We start from the raw sequence: 17,394 nt of genomic DNA, 5'->3' as shown, positions 1-17,394 counted from the left end.
AATGAGAATTTTTAAAAAAATGGGGGTCTAATTATTTTTTAAAAAAATTGAGAAAATTAATAGGAATTTTTGCAAAATTTAAAGGATTTAATTAAAATTTTCATAACTTTTTTAGGATTTAATTAGAATTTTCAAAAAGTTAGAGAGTGAGTAAAATTTTTATAATATTTTAGGTTACCAGTGTGAATCGATGGATTTCACCTATACTGGTTGGTGCTAAAAAAAATTAAAATTATATTTTGCAACACCCCACACCCGACCCAATAGTTGGATTCGAATGCGTGATGCCACATTACATTGTCGAAGCAATTCAAGCTATTTCATTCATATAATCATTATATTTAAATCACAACCATCATTCAAACCAATTTAGATCAACAATCATACTCACACACGTATGCATTTATAGTATTTAAGATTCAAATCATCATGATTTGGAGTTAAGCAAAATAAAAATTAGAGTTAGGAATCAAATCCAAACTCAACTATACAATTTTAGTGTTGTGTCTTGAGACAAAGGACTTATTGTCTCAAGACAAACCTTATTTTATTTTAGGTATTTTTTCTTTGATGTCAATATGTCTTGAGACATCAGATGTGGTGTCTCGAGGCAAGATCCCTTATATCTCAAGACTGGGTCTCGAGACCAACCTCCTATATATATATTATTTTGGCTTCGATGTTTGGATGTCTCAAGACAATGGGCTCTTATCTCGAGACTCGGAGCAGGACAAAACTAATTTAGCTTCGAATTTTATTTGTCTCGAGATTAAAGCCAATTGTCTCTAGATTTAAATAGGATTGTCTTGAGACACTAAGCATGTATTCTAAATATAAAGTAAAATTTGTTCTTATGGTCTCGAGACATGATCATATTGTTTCAAGACACAATGGTAAAACGTTCCTAAATGCACATTTTCAAATGTCCAAACTAAACCAAGTGGCTCCTTAAGTTTATCTAAATTTTACATTGTTAGAGTTGTGTGACCCAAATTCTAAGAGATTGCTTGCAAGTCAAGTTAAACAAAATATATATTCTTTCTAGAAGATTTAGTATTTATGAGTATAATATATTTAACATTTATTAGCATAATATATTTGACTTTGATTAGAATTAGGTTTTTTTAACCTATAAATAGATGTAGTTGAAGCTCCTCTTGTAATCATTCGAATTCGACATAGCTTCTCCTTTGCCCATGGTTTTTTTCCTGAATGGGTTTCCAGGTAAAAAAAATCTGTGTGTTTTTTATTTTTATTTCTCTTTTCTTTGCAACATATTATCATTACCGATGTTCTATTTTCTCAAATTGGTATCAGAGCTTCCAGGTTGTTCATCTAGATCACAACAATAGCGTCTTTGAAGTATAAAATTCTGCTATTGGATTGCAACACCAGATTTGCGTTGTGGCATATTAAGATGCAAGTAGTTCTTGCGCAGATGGATCTAGAGGATGTCCTACTAGGGATAAATAAGATGTCTTTGATACTAACAGATGAAGAGAAGAAGCGTAATGATTGAAAGGCGTTAACACAATTACATCTGTATTTGTCTAACGAAATTTTATAGGATGTGATGAAGGAGAAGACTGCCGCTGCATTATGGAAGAGGTTGGAATAAATATGTATGTCGAAAACTCTAACCAACAAGTTGCATATGAAGCAGCGTCTTTATGCTCATCGTTTGGAGGAAAGTGCGTTTGTGCACGAACACTTAACAGTGTTTAAAGAAATTCTCTCAAACTTGGAGGCCATGGAGGTTTAGTATGATAAGGAATATCTAGGTTTGGTTTTACTTTGTTCGTTGCCCCCGTCTCATTCAACCTTTAGAGACACGATTTTATATAGCCGCGAGTCTCTCACAATTGATGAGGTTTATGATTCTTTGACCTCGTATGGTAAGATGAAACATCTTGTGGTTAAACCCAACTCTAAGAGAGAGAGTCTCATTGTTTATGAGGGACAATAACGAAATATTGATGATGATCGTGGAAGGACACAAGAACGGAATCCTCGCAGTAAATTTAAGGGTAGATCGAATTCTTCAAACAGAGGTAAAACTTGTAACTTCTACAAGAAGAAAGGGTACATTAAATCTGAGTGTTATAAGCTACAGAACAAGATAAAAAAGGAGGCTGCGAATCAAAAGGAAAAACAACTAGAAAATTCTAGTGAAGCTGATGTTGTAGAAGACTACAACGATGGTGAACTTCTAATCGCTTTTGTCAACAATTCTAAAGTAAACGATGAGTAAATCCTTGATTCGGGTTGCACCTTCCACATGAGTCCCAATAGGGATTGGTTTACAACTTACGAAACAATGTCTGAAGGTGTTGTTTTGATGTGAAATAACGTTTAATGTAAAATTACAGGTGTTGGAACGATTAAAGTTAAAATATTTGACGGAGTTGTCAGAACATTTAGTGACGTGCGACATGCTCTAGAATTGAAGAGAAATTTGATTTCGTTGAGTACTCTTGATTTAAAAGGGTACAGATATACAACTGAAAGTGAGATTTTGAAGATTTCTAAAGGTTCCCTCATTGTGATGAAATGGCAGAGAAAGACTGCCAAGTTATATGTTTTGCAGGGTTCTACTGTTACTGGTGATGCAGCTGCCGCTTCTTCTTCCTTGTCAGATGATGATATTACTAAACTTTGGCATATGCGCCTAGGGCATAAGAGTGAGAATGATATGGCAGAATTGATCAAAAGAGGACTTCTTGATGGGTAAGAAATTTACAAACTAAAGTTCTGTGAACATTGCATTTTTGAGAAGCAAAAGAGAGTTCGATTCACTAGAGGAATCCATAACAAGAAAGGAAACATTGGAGTATATATTCTGATCTGTGGGGGCCATCCAGAGTACCTTCGAGAGATGGAGCTAATTATATGCTAATTTTTATTGATGATTTTTCTAAAAAAGTTTGGGCGTTCTTCTTGAAGCAGAAAAGTGATGTGTTTTCCGCATTTAAGTCTTGGAAAACTATGATTGAAAAATAGACGGGAAAACAAATAAAATACCTCCGCATAGAAAATAGCTTAGAGTTCTGTTCTAATGAGTCTAATAAACTATGCAAGTCAGAAAAGATCATGAGACACTTGACAGTTCGTCATACTCCACAGCAAAACGACGTTGTAGAACGAATTAATAGAACGATCATGGAGAAGGTTCGATGTATGTTGTCAAATGCCAACTTACCAAAGTCGTTTTGGGCTGAAGCTGCCTCTACTGCATGTTTTTTTATCAACCAATCTCCATTCGTCGCCATTGAGAAAAAGACTCCACAAGAGGTATGGTCTGGTAATCCTGCTGACTATTATGATTTAAAGATCTTTGGGTGTCCTGCGTATGCTCATGTTAATAATGGAAAATTGGAACTGAGATCCATTAAATGTTTTTTTCTTGGTTACAAAGCTGGTGTAAAAGAGTATAAGTTATGGTGTCCTGAAAATAGAAAAGTTGTGATTAGCAGAGGTATTATTTTTGATGAAATTGCTATGCTACCTAACTTATCTCTTAAAGACTCTTTCAATAAAGAAAATCAAAAGCAGGTGGAGCATCAGGTTAATCCAGAATCTACTACAGAGTCGACTCCTCAAGCCAGTACAAAAATTCAGAATAGAGTTATTTCTTTACCACAATACCCCATCACCAAAAATAGAACTAGAAGAGAAATTAAACCTCCAAAGAAGTATGCCGAGGCTAATCTAGTTGCTTATGCTTTAAATGTGGCTGAAGATATAGATGCAAACCAAGAGCCATCTAATTATTCTGAGACGGTTAGCTGTGGAGACTTAGAAAAGTGGATGTTTGCTATACAAGAGGAGATGAAATCACTCCACAAAAACAAAACATGGGATCTTGTAAAACTTCCTAAAGGTAAAAAGGTTGTTTATTGTAAGTGGGTGTTTAAAAAGAAAGAAGAGACTCTAGGAGTTGAAGAACCTAGATATAAAGCAAGGCTTGTTGCAAAGTGTTACAGTCAAATTCTAGGAGTGGACTTCACAGATGTGTTCTCCCCAATTGTGAAGTATAGTTCGATTCGAGCTTTTTTAGTATTGTGGCCATGCATGATTTGGAGCTTGAGCAGTTAGATGTAAAAACTGCATTTTTTGTATTGAGAACTTGATGAAGATATTTACATGCAACAATCAGAGGGTTTTACAATTTTAGAAAAAGAGAACTATGTTTGCTTGCTAAAAAAGTCCCTTTACGGTTTGAAACAGTCACCAAGACAGTAGTATAAGAGGTTTGATTCCTTTATGACTTCTCATGATTTCAAAAGAAGTAATTTTGACAATTGTGTTTACTTTAAGAAAAATAGTGATGGTTCTTTTGTGTATTTACTCCTTTATGTTGATGACATATTGATAGCAGCAAAATATAAATGAAAGATAAGAAAGGTCAAACCCAACTAAGTGAAGAATTTGAGATAAAGATTTGGGACTAGCAAAGAAGATACTTAGTATGGAGATTTTCAGAAATAGAAAAACAAGTAAATTGTACCTAAGTTAGAAGGGGTACATTGAGAAAGTTCTTTACAGGTTTAATATATAAAGTGCTAAGCCTGTTAGTACTCCTTTAGCAGCCCATTTCAGACTTTCATCAGCTTTTTCTCCACAATCAGATGATGAGATTGAGTACATGTCACATGTTTCATACTCTAGTGCAGTGGGATTTCTCATGTATGCTATGGTTTGTTCACATCCAAATTTATCATATGTAGTCAGTGTAGTTAGCAGATATATGACGAATCCCGATAAAGAAAATTAGAAAGCAGTTCAGTGGATTTTAAGATACTTACAAGGTACTACTGATGTTTACTTACAGTTTGGAAGAACTAGAGATTGAGTCATTAGGTATGTTGATGCTGATTTTGCTGGAGACCTTGATAGAAGAAGATCTCTCACAGGTTATGTCTTTACAATCGGAAGTTGTGCAATCAGTTGGAAAGCCACTTTGCAAACTACAGTCGCTTTGTCTATCACTGAAGCTGAGTACATGACGATTATTGAGGCTTGTAAAGAAGCTATTTGGTTGAAGGGACTCTTTAGTGAACTCAATGAAGACCTTCAAATCAGTACAGCATTTTGTGACAGTCAGAGTGTCATCTTCCTTACAAAAGATCAAATGTTTCATGAGAGAACAAAACACATTGATGTTTGGTATCATTTTGTTCGTGATATTATTGCTTGTGGTGATATTGTTGTGAGCAAAATTAGTACTCATGAAAATCCTACAGATATGATGACTAAGTTAGTTCCTATAACCAAGTTTGAGCATTGCTTAGACTTGGTTGGTGTTCATTGTTGAAGTTAAACCCTTAATGGGTTTTATGGAAGTGGTGAAAAACTCGTTCGTTGAGAATTCGTGTCAAGATGGAGATTGTTAGAGTTGTGTGACCCAAATTCTAAGAGATTGCTTGTAAGTCAAGTTAAACAAAATATATCTTTTTTCTAAAAGATTTAGTATTTATGAGTATAATGTATTTAGCATTTATTAACATAATATATTTGACTTTGATTAGAATTAGGTTTTTTCAACCTATAAATAGATGTAGTTGAAACTCTTCTTGTAATTATTCGAATTCGACATAGTAAATTTTCTTTTCCTCTGTCCGTGGTTTTTTTCTCCAAAAGGGTTTCCACGTAAAAAAATCTGTGTGTTCTTTATTTTTATTTCTCTTTTCTTTGCGATATATTGTCATTACCGACGTTCTATTTTCTTATACATTAAAGTAACACCATCAAACACAATCAAACATTGTCAAATCATAATCACCAATGCATCAACGTTTGACTATCTATTTCTCATAATCAAACTTGTATAAACTAGCATGGTTATCTATTAATTAAAGATTAAAGTTTATCTTATAAAACTTCATAGGCCAAATATCAATATACTAAAATGGCCATTTAACCAACATGACCAAAACAACCTAGGTATATGCAATTCCAACTTAAACACATATATGCATACAAAAAAGATAACCAAATGATTCTTGAACTGAGTTGTTAGTAATGGATACTTTGACACTTCAAACCTGCGAAAAACCTCGTATGAGATTTGTGCATAAAAATAAACAAAAATCGTACCCTGAGTATTGAATACTCAGTGGTGCTATTATAATTCAAATTCATTTCATTAAAAATTAACCAAAGTAAATATATGCGTATATAACAAGTATCAATTACATTAATATTTAGTACTTTAACTAATCATATCATTATTCCTTTTTCCTTTTTAATTGCACACTTCAATATTAATTCCCCATGTTTATTCATTTTGGTCTTTACTACCCAACGATAGATATTAGAACAGATACTCGAATATATATATCGAATAAGTCCACATCCCTAAGAAATTATGATTATTTTATTTTGTTATTTTGAGTTGACTGGCAACGATTGTTTTAGTAATTGTCCAAACTATTTATTCAACCATCCCGGATTGCCCGGCAAAGATGGTTTTAGTAATTGTCTGAACTGTTTATTCAGCCATCCCAAATTGCCCGACAACGATAACTGATAAATCAATATATCGGTGACCTTATGGCATGTAATCTATATCTGAACTATGTCTAACATCGTTTAATATTGGGGTATTAACATCAAAATCTCCATTGTAACATATATAATATGGTATTGACTACCTTAAACACCGTAACCAAGCCTTACCAAATCTAAGATGAGTTTGCACTCTTGCTTGCCACTTTCTTTGTTTCTTTTTTATATATTTATTTTCATTTCTTGGTTTTTTCCCTTTTTTTAGTATAATTATAGATATTTTTATCCGTTTTATAATAAAAAGATAATTTTGTTTGGATCGAGTGATATTCTACTAAAACTTCATTAACAATATTAAGTTTAAGATTTGAAATTAATCCAAATGGCTGTAGAAGAAATTCACACTTCTTTCACCTATTTGATTTTTTCTGTTAATTTTGCAGGTTCAAACATCATTGGAATTTTTTTTTTTTTTTGGTTTTTGGTTTATTGGGTGCTTTTGTGACTGCCAGGGTGCGTGGCAGCCCACTATTAGGCCGTCGGTGGAGCTGTAGATAAATTAGGATCAAATTGTAAAACTTGTAAAGAGGGTTTTTTTGTAATTTTAATTTGAAAGTTAGGGATCAATTAGAAAATTTTGTAAAATCAGGGACTTTTATTTGCAAATTCTCTAATTTTTATTTAAAAATAAATAAAACATGTTTATATATTTAGTATGCTTAAAAAATAAAAATTAAAAATGGGCTAAAGGAATCAAATGAGCCCAATATTAATGCAATCCAAGTTTAACAACCAAAACCCAAATTTAAATATGGTCCAAAGTTTAACTTATGAAATCCGACCAAATCATTTTAGCCCAAAACAATCATTGATCCAAAATAAGAAAATATTAACACACATTGTTGCCTGTTATTATGAGATAGAAATAATAAATTTATTCTAAACTAATTAAATCTGATTTTTAACGCGTTTTTTAACACCATGTTTAGAGGCTAAAATTATCCGTAATCTCTCTCTAATCCATAAATAAGAGTATAACATATTTCAGTTTACTCGAATCCACATACTCGTACTCTTGTATTAACAATAATATATATTCAATAAATTAATTCAGATTCGATTTTAAAATTTAAATTTCAAAACAAATCTACAAATTCAAATTAGAATTCGAATTTTACAAAAATTACAAATATCTCCCTCCCAACTCCCAAGCCCTAAAGGCTGCTATTGGGTCAGAGAGAAAAAACAAATATTTTTAAAAATAAAACTGAGGTAAACCTGTCTTCCATATATATATATATACATATAGTTTTGCTTGGCAAGATTCTCATCTACACGTGTGTTCTTCTTTTCTTTCTTGATTCGAACTCAACTTAAAGAAAAAGTGAAGATGACCAGATGGGTAATTTTAATTGTATCCAGAAACTGAAAAATCAGCAGCAGCAGGCAAGTGCGAGTAGATCAATAGATAAAGCATCAAAAGGAACAAATTCAAGCAATCACTCAACAACCATGTCGATTGGGAATTCAAGCAACAGTGTTTCAAAGCTATCTGCGAAGGCTAAATATGGGTTTATTGATGATAACTTCTCAACCCTTCACCAGGTTCTTTCTTCTTCTTTTTTCTGGGTTCTTTTTCTTAATAAAAGAAACATATATTTTTGCTGCAAAAAGAAGAAGAAGAAGAGTTCAAGATTAGGGCAAGTCGTCTGTTTTTCTGTTGCCATTGTTATAGTCAACTATATCTTTATTTTTAGGGTAAACTGCGTAAAATATTTCCTAATTTTTATAACATCCCTTCCCACTGAAATTTGAAGTTGAGTAGAATTAGATTTTTAAATAAGCGTTGAGGGAAAATTAAATCTAATTTAGTGTCTCATCCATTAAGAAAATTTGAACATTTACTTTTGATGAATTTAATTTCATGGGAACTTTTTATGGTTGTCAATGAAAGGCGAGTGATAAAATTTAAGAATTAAACCAACCACAAATATCCCAATTCCCAATCACTTGTTTTTATTTTTAAGGTCTGTCTCGCGCATTCACCAAAACTCATCAAAGCTTCACAAAATGGGTGTGGTTTTCGCCAAAATCTCAACGGATTTCTTTGAATGGATGGTCAAAGGCTTATTCATAAATTTAAAATTACTCTCATTGTAATTTTTAATCTCTTCTCGCTATCAATCTTTACTATTTTTTTTTAAAAATTTATTCAATAAATAAATTCAATCTTTTATACGTTTATGGTACGTTTGTTAATGGGTACTTTGATTAAATTTGTTAGAAAAAGCAAATTTAAAAAAAAAACACACACACAGATTGATAATTAAAAAAAAGTTTAAAAATACAATTAAAATTATTTTAACAAAATATGTAAACTTTAGTGACTAAACTAAAAATAAAACCATTTATAAATATCCTAATGTGTTGAAAATATCTGTCAATTTTCAAAAATCCATTTCTCTCGACAAATACTTTTTTTTTTCTTGAAATTAGATTTTTTTAATCAAAAGATAAGAAAAAAAATTGTCCAAATCTGATGTGAATAAAAAAAAATAAACAATGCTAAAGCGACTGACATCAACATGTTTTTTCTTTTTAAAAGTCATTAATGAATGTTTGCCCCCATTTACAAGTTTGGTACCCACCATCACATAAAAAGCTATAACTTTCTAATTACGAAAAATTAAAATAATAATGAAATATAAAATAAAAGTTAGATTAAATAGAAATAAACTATTTTTAGGGTTAATCTATCTTCACTCTTCAATGGTCTAACACCACCAAAAAAAAATCTTAAAAATCAAAAATTAAATATATATTTACTTGAAAGAAGTACCCAAGTAAGAGATCACCAAATTACAATTAAAAATGACCATTTTTATTATTATTAAATTCTAAATTTATTAAACTCGTTACTCACAAAAAAATTTTAACTCATAAATTTAATAACTAAAATTCAAAATTTATAAAATATAAAAACTAAAAATAATAAAATTAAAATATAAAACTAAATCTTTTATAATGAAAATATTTAGTGTACATGACAATTTTTTAAGACTTGCTTATGCATTGGGCGTACCAAATACTAGCCCTTATAATATATATATTTATTTAAATCACTTACATAGGTGTTAATTTAACCGTTGAATTTCTTCTTCTTCTTTTTTACATAAAACGGATAATTAAAAAATTTAAATTTACGCCAAACTTGACTTATATAATCTACATGAATAGAGAATGAAATACGATGGTTGAATGGTATAAAATTTTAATAAAATAAAATAAAATTATTTAATTGCTAGCACTCCTCCCCACATATATATTCATTATGTTATTCACATGGATCTGTTAGTGGATTAAAACGCGTTTTCTCGCCCAGTGAAACACGTTTTCTTTTTATGGCTTTTAAGAAAGTTAGATACTAATATATTATTATCTGTATGAATAGGTTAGACAGTCCTTTTTTAATGCTAATATATTTTATAATATTAATTTATTAATTTATATCTAATTTTATATATTTGTAGAATTAAATTTAAATAAAAAAATTTCATCTTTAATTTGAATTTAAATCAAACTGAATCAAATTGAAAATTAAAGGTCCCTATACTTTCTAAAAATTGTAAATTCAGTTCTTGTACTTTAATTTGATCGATTTTAGTTTCTGTATTTTTTGAATTGATCAATTTTGTTTATACATTTTTTAATTTTAAGATTTAGTATGTATTCGACAATTGGGTCATTCTAAGTCCTTTTTTTTTTGAATTTTGAATTTTTAAGATTGGCAGGAATAACGAGCTAACACGACATTAGACATTTGATAATAGAATTTAACTTAATAAATTTAACCGTTATTGTTTGGTGAGGACTGAAATTTTAAAATTTAAAAATATAGAGACTAAAAATGATCAAATTAAAATATAGAAACTAAATTCACAACATTTATAAAATATAGGAACTAATAATTAAAATTAAAATATTGTATGTAATATATGATCCGTAGTACAATCTAGGGCATAGTTGACAGGAGCAGATAAGGGCTTTGACCCCCATTGGTTAAACTAAAAAATTTCCCCTAAGCCCCTCTTAAATATTAAATTATCTACTTAAACCCTTTAATTCTGACTTGAATAGGAACTTTTTTATTCCCTCTAAAAAATTAATAACTTAATTTAATCCTTTCTAATTTTAACCTTCAAAAATTTATATTTTTATAAATAAAATATCTTACTTCACCCTTATAAGCCACGGGGTTCATCATGGCATCTCTTAAGTGGTCCCAGTTGTTTTTCAAATATTGAATTATGTAAATCGTTGCACATTTCAACATAAATCACAACTTTTTTTTCAAATTAGTACTTTTTAAAATTTATTTTAAAAATGAATACTTTTTTAATTTATTTTTAAATTGGGGGCTGGGATGAGATAAAAAATTTAAATTAAATTATTAATTATTTAAAAAGCTAAAATTAAAATAAATCCATTTAATCAAATGTTAAAAGCTCTAAATTGAATTTTTTAATTTTAGGGGGAGGTTAAAAAACAATATGTCCAATTTGCAAGGGACCAAAACCCCTGACCCTTTGACTACACCTCTAAATCCAATCTCACTAAGTAAACTTCAAATCTGCTTATATCTTATGAAATCAATTATTTAAAAATAATAAAAAAATTATATCTTCTTGTTGAATCAATCAAACCAATCAGATGTGAACCCAACTCAAATCTTCTTAATGATATATCTTAAACCGTAGCTTCAACAAAGATGAGATTTGGTGAAGGTGTTGCCAGCTTGAGAAGATCATTTTGATCACAACAATATTACTAAATTAATTCTCTTTTAAAGCTTGAATGATATGGAAATATATGTTTTGGCTTCCCCATATCATATTAGGGTGGGTTTGGATGGGCGGTGCATTTATTTGCAGTTAGTGTAAAAATAGCGGTGACGGTGAAATTAGATACTGTACCGTGAGACAAAAAGTAAACTAAACGCACCACACCTCACCAACTATTTAAACCCACCCTAAAACACATATGTTAAAAACAAACTACACCACACTAGTGCACTGCACCCAAAAAATACTGCCCATATAAAAATCTACCACTTACTCTCAAACACTCCAACATGAATAAGGTAAATACTTGTTTTTTTCAGGTTACAGCAGCATTAAGAGGTTCTGGTCTTGAATCATCTAATCTCATAATCGGCATCGATTTCACCAAAAGCAATGAATGGACAGGTACATATATATATATCTACACCACCTAACCAACCGACATAAAGATGAATTTTGGTCCCTTTATAACATTCAAATTTAACATTCAGTCCATGTGCTTTAATTTGTAATAGTTTGGTTCTTCTATTTTCTTTTATGATGGCACTAACTACCTCAAATAGTTATCTATTTTAGTTAAAATGCTAAAGTTGGGTAGTTTCGGTCCTTGTTTGTCCTGCTTTGGCTAAATGGAAGAATTGCTATTTAGGCCATACAAGAAATTAAAACATTTAATTCAAACCTTTGTAGCCTTTTGTTAAATGGAAAATTTGGATTTTTGGCCCATATGAAAATTAATAATTTCAACAATATAAAAGTAAAGTGATCCCAAATTTGAACATGGTAAAAGGACCAAAACCAGAATTTGACTGATGAATTTTCCGCCAATTCAATTAACAATCCCAGTGAATTTGAAGATAGATATTTACTAGCAAAGGGTTCTTATTTGTGTACTTTTTTTCAAATAGGTCCCTCTCTTGTTAGGTTCATTTATTTATTTATTTTATTCAAGGCCAAGTATCATTCAATAACCGGAGCCTACATGCAATTGGTGCTGCACCAAATCCATATGAGAAAGCCATCTCCATAATTGGGAAAACTCTAGCTCCATTCGATGACGACAATTTGATACCGTGCTTAGGTTTTGGTGATGGTAATGTCACGTATACTTGTGCCCACGACACAAAAGTTTATCAATTTTTTAAGGGTTAATATAATTTTTGGCCCTTAAACTTGGTAATTGAGTTCATTTTGATATATAAATTTGGCAGCTAGGTCCACTTTGATTTTTGGACTTGAATTTTGTAAAAAAGTTGATGATGTGGCAGTTTGAGATCATGCCACATCATCCAGCTTTCCAAGTTTAGGATCAAAATAGATCTAATAGTTAAGTTCAGGTGCCAAAATAAACCAAAAAATGTATAGGTACCAAAGTGGACCTAGCTGCTAAATTCGAGGGCCAAAAATTACATTAACCCTTTTCTTAATTTCAACCTTTGCCTTTTTATTTCTTAATTTGATTTGTCAACTTTTTCTTTTTGTTGCAATCCTTGTCACAGCAACTACTCATGATGATGAAGTGTTTAGCTTTCACAGTGATCACTCATCTTGCCATGGTTTTGAAGAAGTTTTGGATTGTTACAAGAAGATAGTCCCAAACTTGAGATTATCTGGTAGCCATCTCTACAAGTTGTTCATCACTAATATAACACCTGGTTAAATTTTAGTTTTGATGTTTCTATTATATTCAAATTTGGATTTAGTGCCTAAATTACGCTCCTAATTCTTAAAGTGGAGAATATCATACATTTAAATGTGTTTAAACTCGAGTCTTTTAAGTTCTTGCAACAATAATGATGCCAACTGAATTAAGACCCAATTAGCATCCATGTACTTTAAATTGACATAATTTAATTCTCTAACTTTATAATTTCTTAGTTAATCCAAACATTAACTATTCTAATTAAAATGCCGACGTAAATCCGATGTATATCTCAAATTTGAACATAGTAAAGAGATTAAAATCATAATTTGACCTATAATATTTCTTTTTTTGGGTCTAATTATGAATTCTATCCTTATACAAAAACTGAGATGTTAGTCTCTCAACTTTAGTTCATTAGAATTTGATCCTTGTACTTTGAAAGACTAAAATGTTAGTCCATTTGTAAGTAACTGCTAATGTTTGCTAATATGCTCCATGTAAATTGTTGAACTTTTTATTTTTGTTGATTTCTTGCATATAAACTGTCAAACTGGAGATTTCCAAATCAGTAATTCAACAATAGGACTTAACAGTATTACCCAATTGAACTAACATCTTAGTAAATTATGACAAATTAAAGTGACTAACTTCTTAATTGGATGATTAGACTTGTTTTTTCATTATACCATGAATGGTTAATATTTGTGTGAAAGCTAAAGCCTTTGAGCATTTTATGTTATATTTGTCCCATGCTTGTAGGGCCAACATCATATGCACCTGTAATTGATGCTGCCATTGACATAGTGGAAAGCAGTGGTGGCCAATTCCATGTGCTGGTTATCATTGCAGATGGCCAGGTCCTATATCCCAATACCTGCCATTTTTTTTCTCCTTTGTGGTAACAATTTTTGCTTTCAATTGACGTGTCTTAGAATATGTTTTTCTTTTTGGTGTTTGATTATGAAGGTCACACGAAGTGTTAATACAAGTAACAATGAATTGAGTCCACAAGAAGAGAAGACAATCAATTCCATTGTTAATGCAAGGTATACGACTTATTCGATTTATTGGTATTTCGAGTTTCTCTATTATATCCGCGGTGTGCAATTATATGTGTACATCCTTGAGCCCCATCATCATGTGTTGCTGTTATGTATAAATTTCAGTTCAATTTATCAATTCTAGTTTGAATTGTTTTGTTTCTTAATCTGATTGTGCTGGAATTGTTTGGTTCTAAATTATTTCAGTTCTTAATCCGTTTATAATGTAATAATTTGATATTACACTTTGTAGTTGCTCCCGCATATATTTGTGTTTTTATTTTTGATTGCTTTCAAACAAAATTATCATATACTGAGCTGACTTTAGGACATGTTTTATTCAGCTCACACCCACTGTCGATTGTACTGGTTGGGGTTGGCGATGGACCTTGGGAAGATATGAAGAAATTTGATGATAAGATCCCTGCACGTGACTTCGACAATTTTCAGGTATTTGTGGTGTGTTAGCGGCAGAAACTTGAGGACATGCATGAAATAATGGAAATCTAAACTAGTTGGTTTGTGTCTTGTACATATACATATACATATACATATACATATACAGTTCGTTAACTTCACAGAGATAATGTCGAAAAACACAAGTCCAGATGAAAAAGAAGCTGCTTTTGCACTTGCTGCTCTCATGGAGATCCCTTTCCAATACAAGGCAGTGATGGAACTTGGTATTCTTGGGTGAGTTATATATATGCTAAGCTCTTTTCCTTATTGTATGATTTGTAATACAAATAAGTGATGCATGCGGTGATAAAACACATTATACTTTTTTTTTTTAAATTCAGGTTTGAACCCTGAAGATTACATTATTACAAGAGTTAATTATAAACTTTGAAAAAATTGAACTTTTATGAATCGTAAAAGAAACATTAACACACGTGAATGATGCCTTCGTAATAAAAAAAAAAAAAAAAAACCATGGGTAATTTTCACATTGTGGGCAGGGCATAGGCAGAGGTGGTAGATAGTGGTCTTGACCCCATTAGCTAAGTGGTATAATATTAACTTTAGTTCCTTTTAGTTACAAAGTATTCAATTTAAACCCCTTTTAAACCATTTGTTTATTTTTTATCCTAAACTTTTAAAATTTTATTTGGCCCCTCAATACCTTCGTCCCTGATTGTGAAATTTTAGAACCGGGAAGCTCAAGGTTCTAGGATCTCATCATTTACAAACAATGCCAAAGCCTCATTGGCTAATCCCCTACTTTAATTTGGCAATATTTGATTCGCTCAATTTTATAATGTTAGTAATAGACCCAATTTAATAACACTATTAATTACTTTCGTTAAAATGTTCATTTATTATTGATTGAGAATGATTATTTGGATTTTCATGCGATTTTATCATCGATAAATTCTTTAACTTATGATTACTTATTATTTAATTGCATTTAAATAAATTAGACACCGAACTGGGAAAGCAAAGAAAGTGGTTCCACGTCCTCCACCAGCTCCGTACCGTGCTGCTGCTCGGTCGGAGCCTGCACCGACCACCGTCTCATCATCGCCCGCATTAGATGATCGAACCCAGGTATTTTCCAAATATTGCTCATTAAAAGATTACTGATTTGATATTTGTGTGGTGTAAAATATTGTTCTTCATTGTTGGCAAACATAAATGTAGGCATGCCCAATTTGCCTTACGAGTGCTAAGGACTTGGCCTTTGGTTGTGGACATATGGTGAGTTACATTTTTATTTTTGTTCCCATTATTTCCTTTAACGTATGTTTTGCATGGTTTAATTATTATCATAAGTGGATTGATTTGTCAATTAAATCACTTATGTAATCAATCCAAATATACGCGAGTATTAAGTTGATTGGAGCCTGGCAAGGGCCAGGGCAGGTGGCAGGTCCCTCCTAAAATGAAAAAAAGTTAATTTATTGGTCCTTTATATTTTATAAAATTATAAATAAATGATTAAATTATAATTTAACCTCAAAAATGATAAACAATAATATTATTGTTATCGTTGTAGACTTGTAGAGAATGTGGGTCAAGGGTGTCAAACTGTCCGATATGCCGTCAAAGGATTACCAATCGTCTGAGGTTGTTTGCTTGATTTCCTTATTTACGACTTTTTGTACATATTCTGTGAAGGGAAATTTTTTTATGTGTTTAACATAACTCTCAATATCATGATTCCGATTCGAGTTTCACTAGTAATCTTAGTAAGTGATCTGTGAGAAAGACTTTCATGTATTCCCTCGCTCTATGTACCAAATGTAACTTAGTGCTAAGGTAATTTAAACCTATTAAATTGTACAAATTAAAATGTGAAGAAAAAGACTAGGTTTGAATAATCCCTTATTCCCTTTTGCTTTTCTCATTTGTCTATTACTATTTCCATCTGCTTTGAATCTAGGGATAAATTTCAAAATCATATATGAATTTTGGTTTAATATGTAATTTTACATATGAACTTTGATTTTAAGTAATTTTATACATGAAATTTTGATTTGATCCAATTCTCACAAATTACTAATACAATGATCGGCATAACATCATTATATATATTGTATATGTAAATAATTATATTTACTTAATATAAAAATAAATTAATGTATTTATTTCTTTATATATGTATGGTTGAATTAAAATTAAAGTTTCATGTATACATTTGAATCACAATCAAAATTTCATGTGTATAATTGCACTAAATCAAAATTTATGTATTAAATTGCATATTAAATCAAAATTCATGTACAATTTTAAAATTTGTCAAAAATATATCTGTCATAATCTTTCTAACTAGGAATAGCAAGCAATCAAAATTAAACCTTTTTCTGTTTTTTATGTGTTATTGCATCCATTTTCTTTTTTTTGAATTCTATTTAAATATCGCTCGTGTAGAAAATAGAAATTCGTTTATTCGATATATTTCCAATAGATTTTTTTTTTGGTTATACTCTAGTCAATCAAATCTGTTGAATTATTGTTCATATTAATAATGAATCGAAATTGATAAGGAATTGGTCAATGATGCTCGAACATATACTTGTTTTGAGTGCCTATTTATTTTCTATCGGTATTTTCTATCTGACCAAACAAACTCAAAAATCTAAAAAAAAAAGTCTAGGCTTAGCCCAAGCCAAGGTCATTGTTGGGTTAACACATGTAATTATCCAATAACGAAATAGCATATAATATTTTTCAACAAAACATGTATTCATGGATCGAGTTAAATCTAAGTTCGACTCTAAAAATAATTATAGGTTTGAGTTTGAGTTTAAGTTTGTTTTGACCCGATCCAGTTCATTCAAATGGGTTTTACAATTTAATTATAATATTGTTGTACTTCACATGACAGACCTCATAGCATATTTAGCATGTGTCTGCCAAT

At 30.8% G+C, this 17,394-nt stretch overlaps 1 protein-coding gene across 1 annotated transcript; it reads left to right on the top strand.

Moving 5' to 3' along the window:
- Positions 1-7,781: 7,781 nt before the first annotated feature.
- LOC107928392 (E3 ubiquitin-protein ligase RGLG4) lies at positions 7,782-16,354 on the top strand. The gene is made up of 11 exons (XM_016859609.2): positions 7,782-8,112; positions 11,669-11,753; positions 12,301-12,441; positions 12,848-12,961; positions 13,753-13,850; positions 13,960-14,039; positions 14,378-14,483; positions 14,599-14,726; positions 15,455-15,581; positions 15,675-15,731; positions 16,030-16,354. Exons 1-11 carry the CDS (start codon positions 7,906-7,908, stop codon positions 16,111-16,113), a joined length of 1,227 nt encoding a protein of 408 aa, XP_016715098.2. The 5' UTR covers positions 7,782-7,905; the 3' UTR covers positions 16,114-16,354.
- The last annotated feature ends 1,040 nt before the right edge of the window (positions 16,355-17,394 follow it).

Source organism: Gossypium hirsutum, chromosome D08, assembly GCF_007990345.1.
Source record: "Gossypium hirsutum isolate 1008001.06 chromosome D08, Gossypium_hirsutum_v2.1, whole genome shotgun sequence".
Classification (NCBI taxonomy): Eukaryota; Viridiplantae; Streptophyta; class Magnoliopsida; order Malvales; family Malvaceae; genus Gossypium; species Gossypium hirsutum.
This window is presented reverse-complemented; position numbering and strand designations above follow the sequence as displayed.

Bases quoted from the DNA above. Each gene is read 5' to 3' on its own strand.
- LOC107928392 (XM_016859609.2), top strand. From the start codon at position 7,906: ATGGGTAATTTTAATTGTATCCAGAAACTGAAAAATCAGCAGCAGCAG. The intron at 12,962-13,752 runs GTAGCCATCTCT...CCATGCTTGTAG, and splicing joins CCCAAACTTGAGATTATCTG to GGCCAACATCATATGCACCT. The intron at 15,582-15,674 runs GTATTTTCCAAA...ACATAAATGTAG, and splicing joins CATTAGATGATCGAACCCAG to GCATGCCCAATTTGCCTTAC.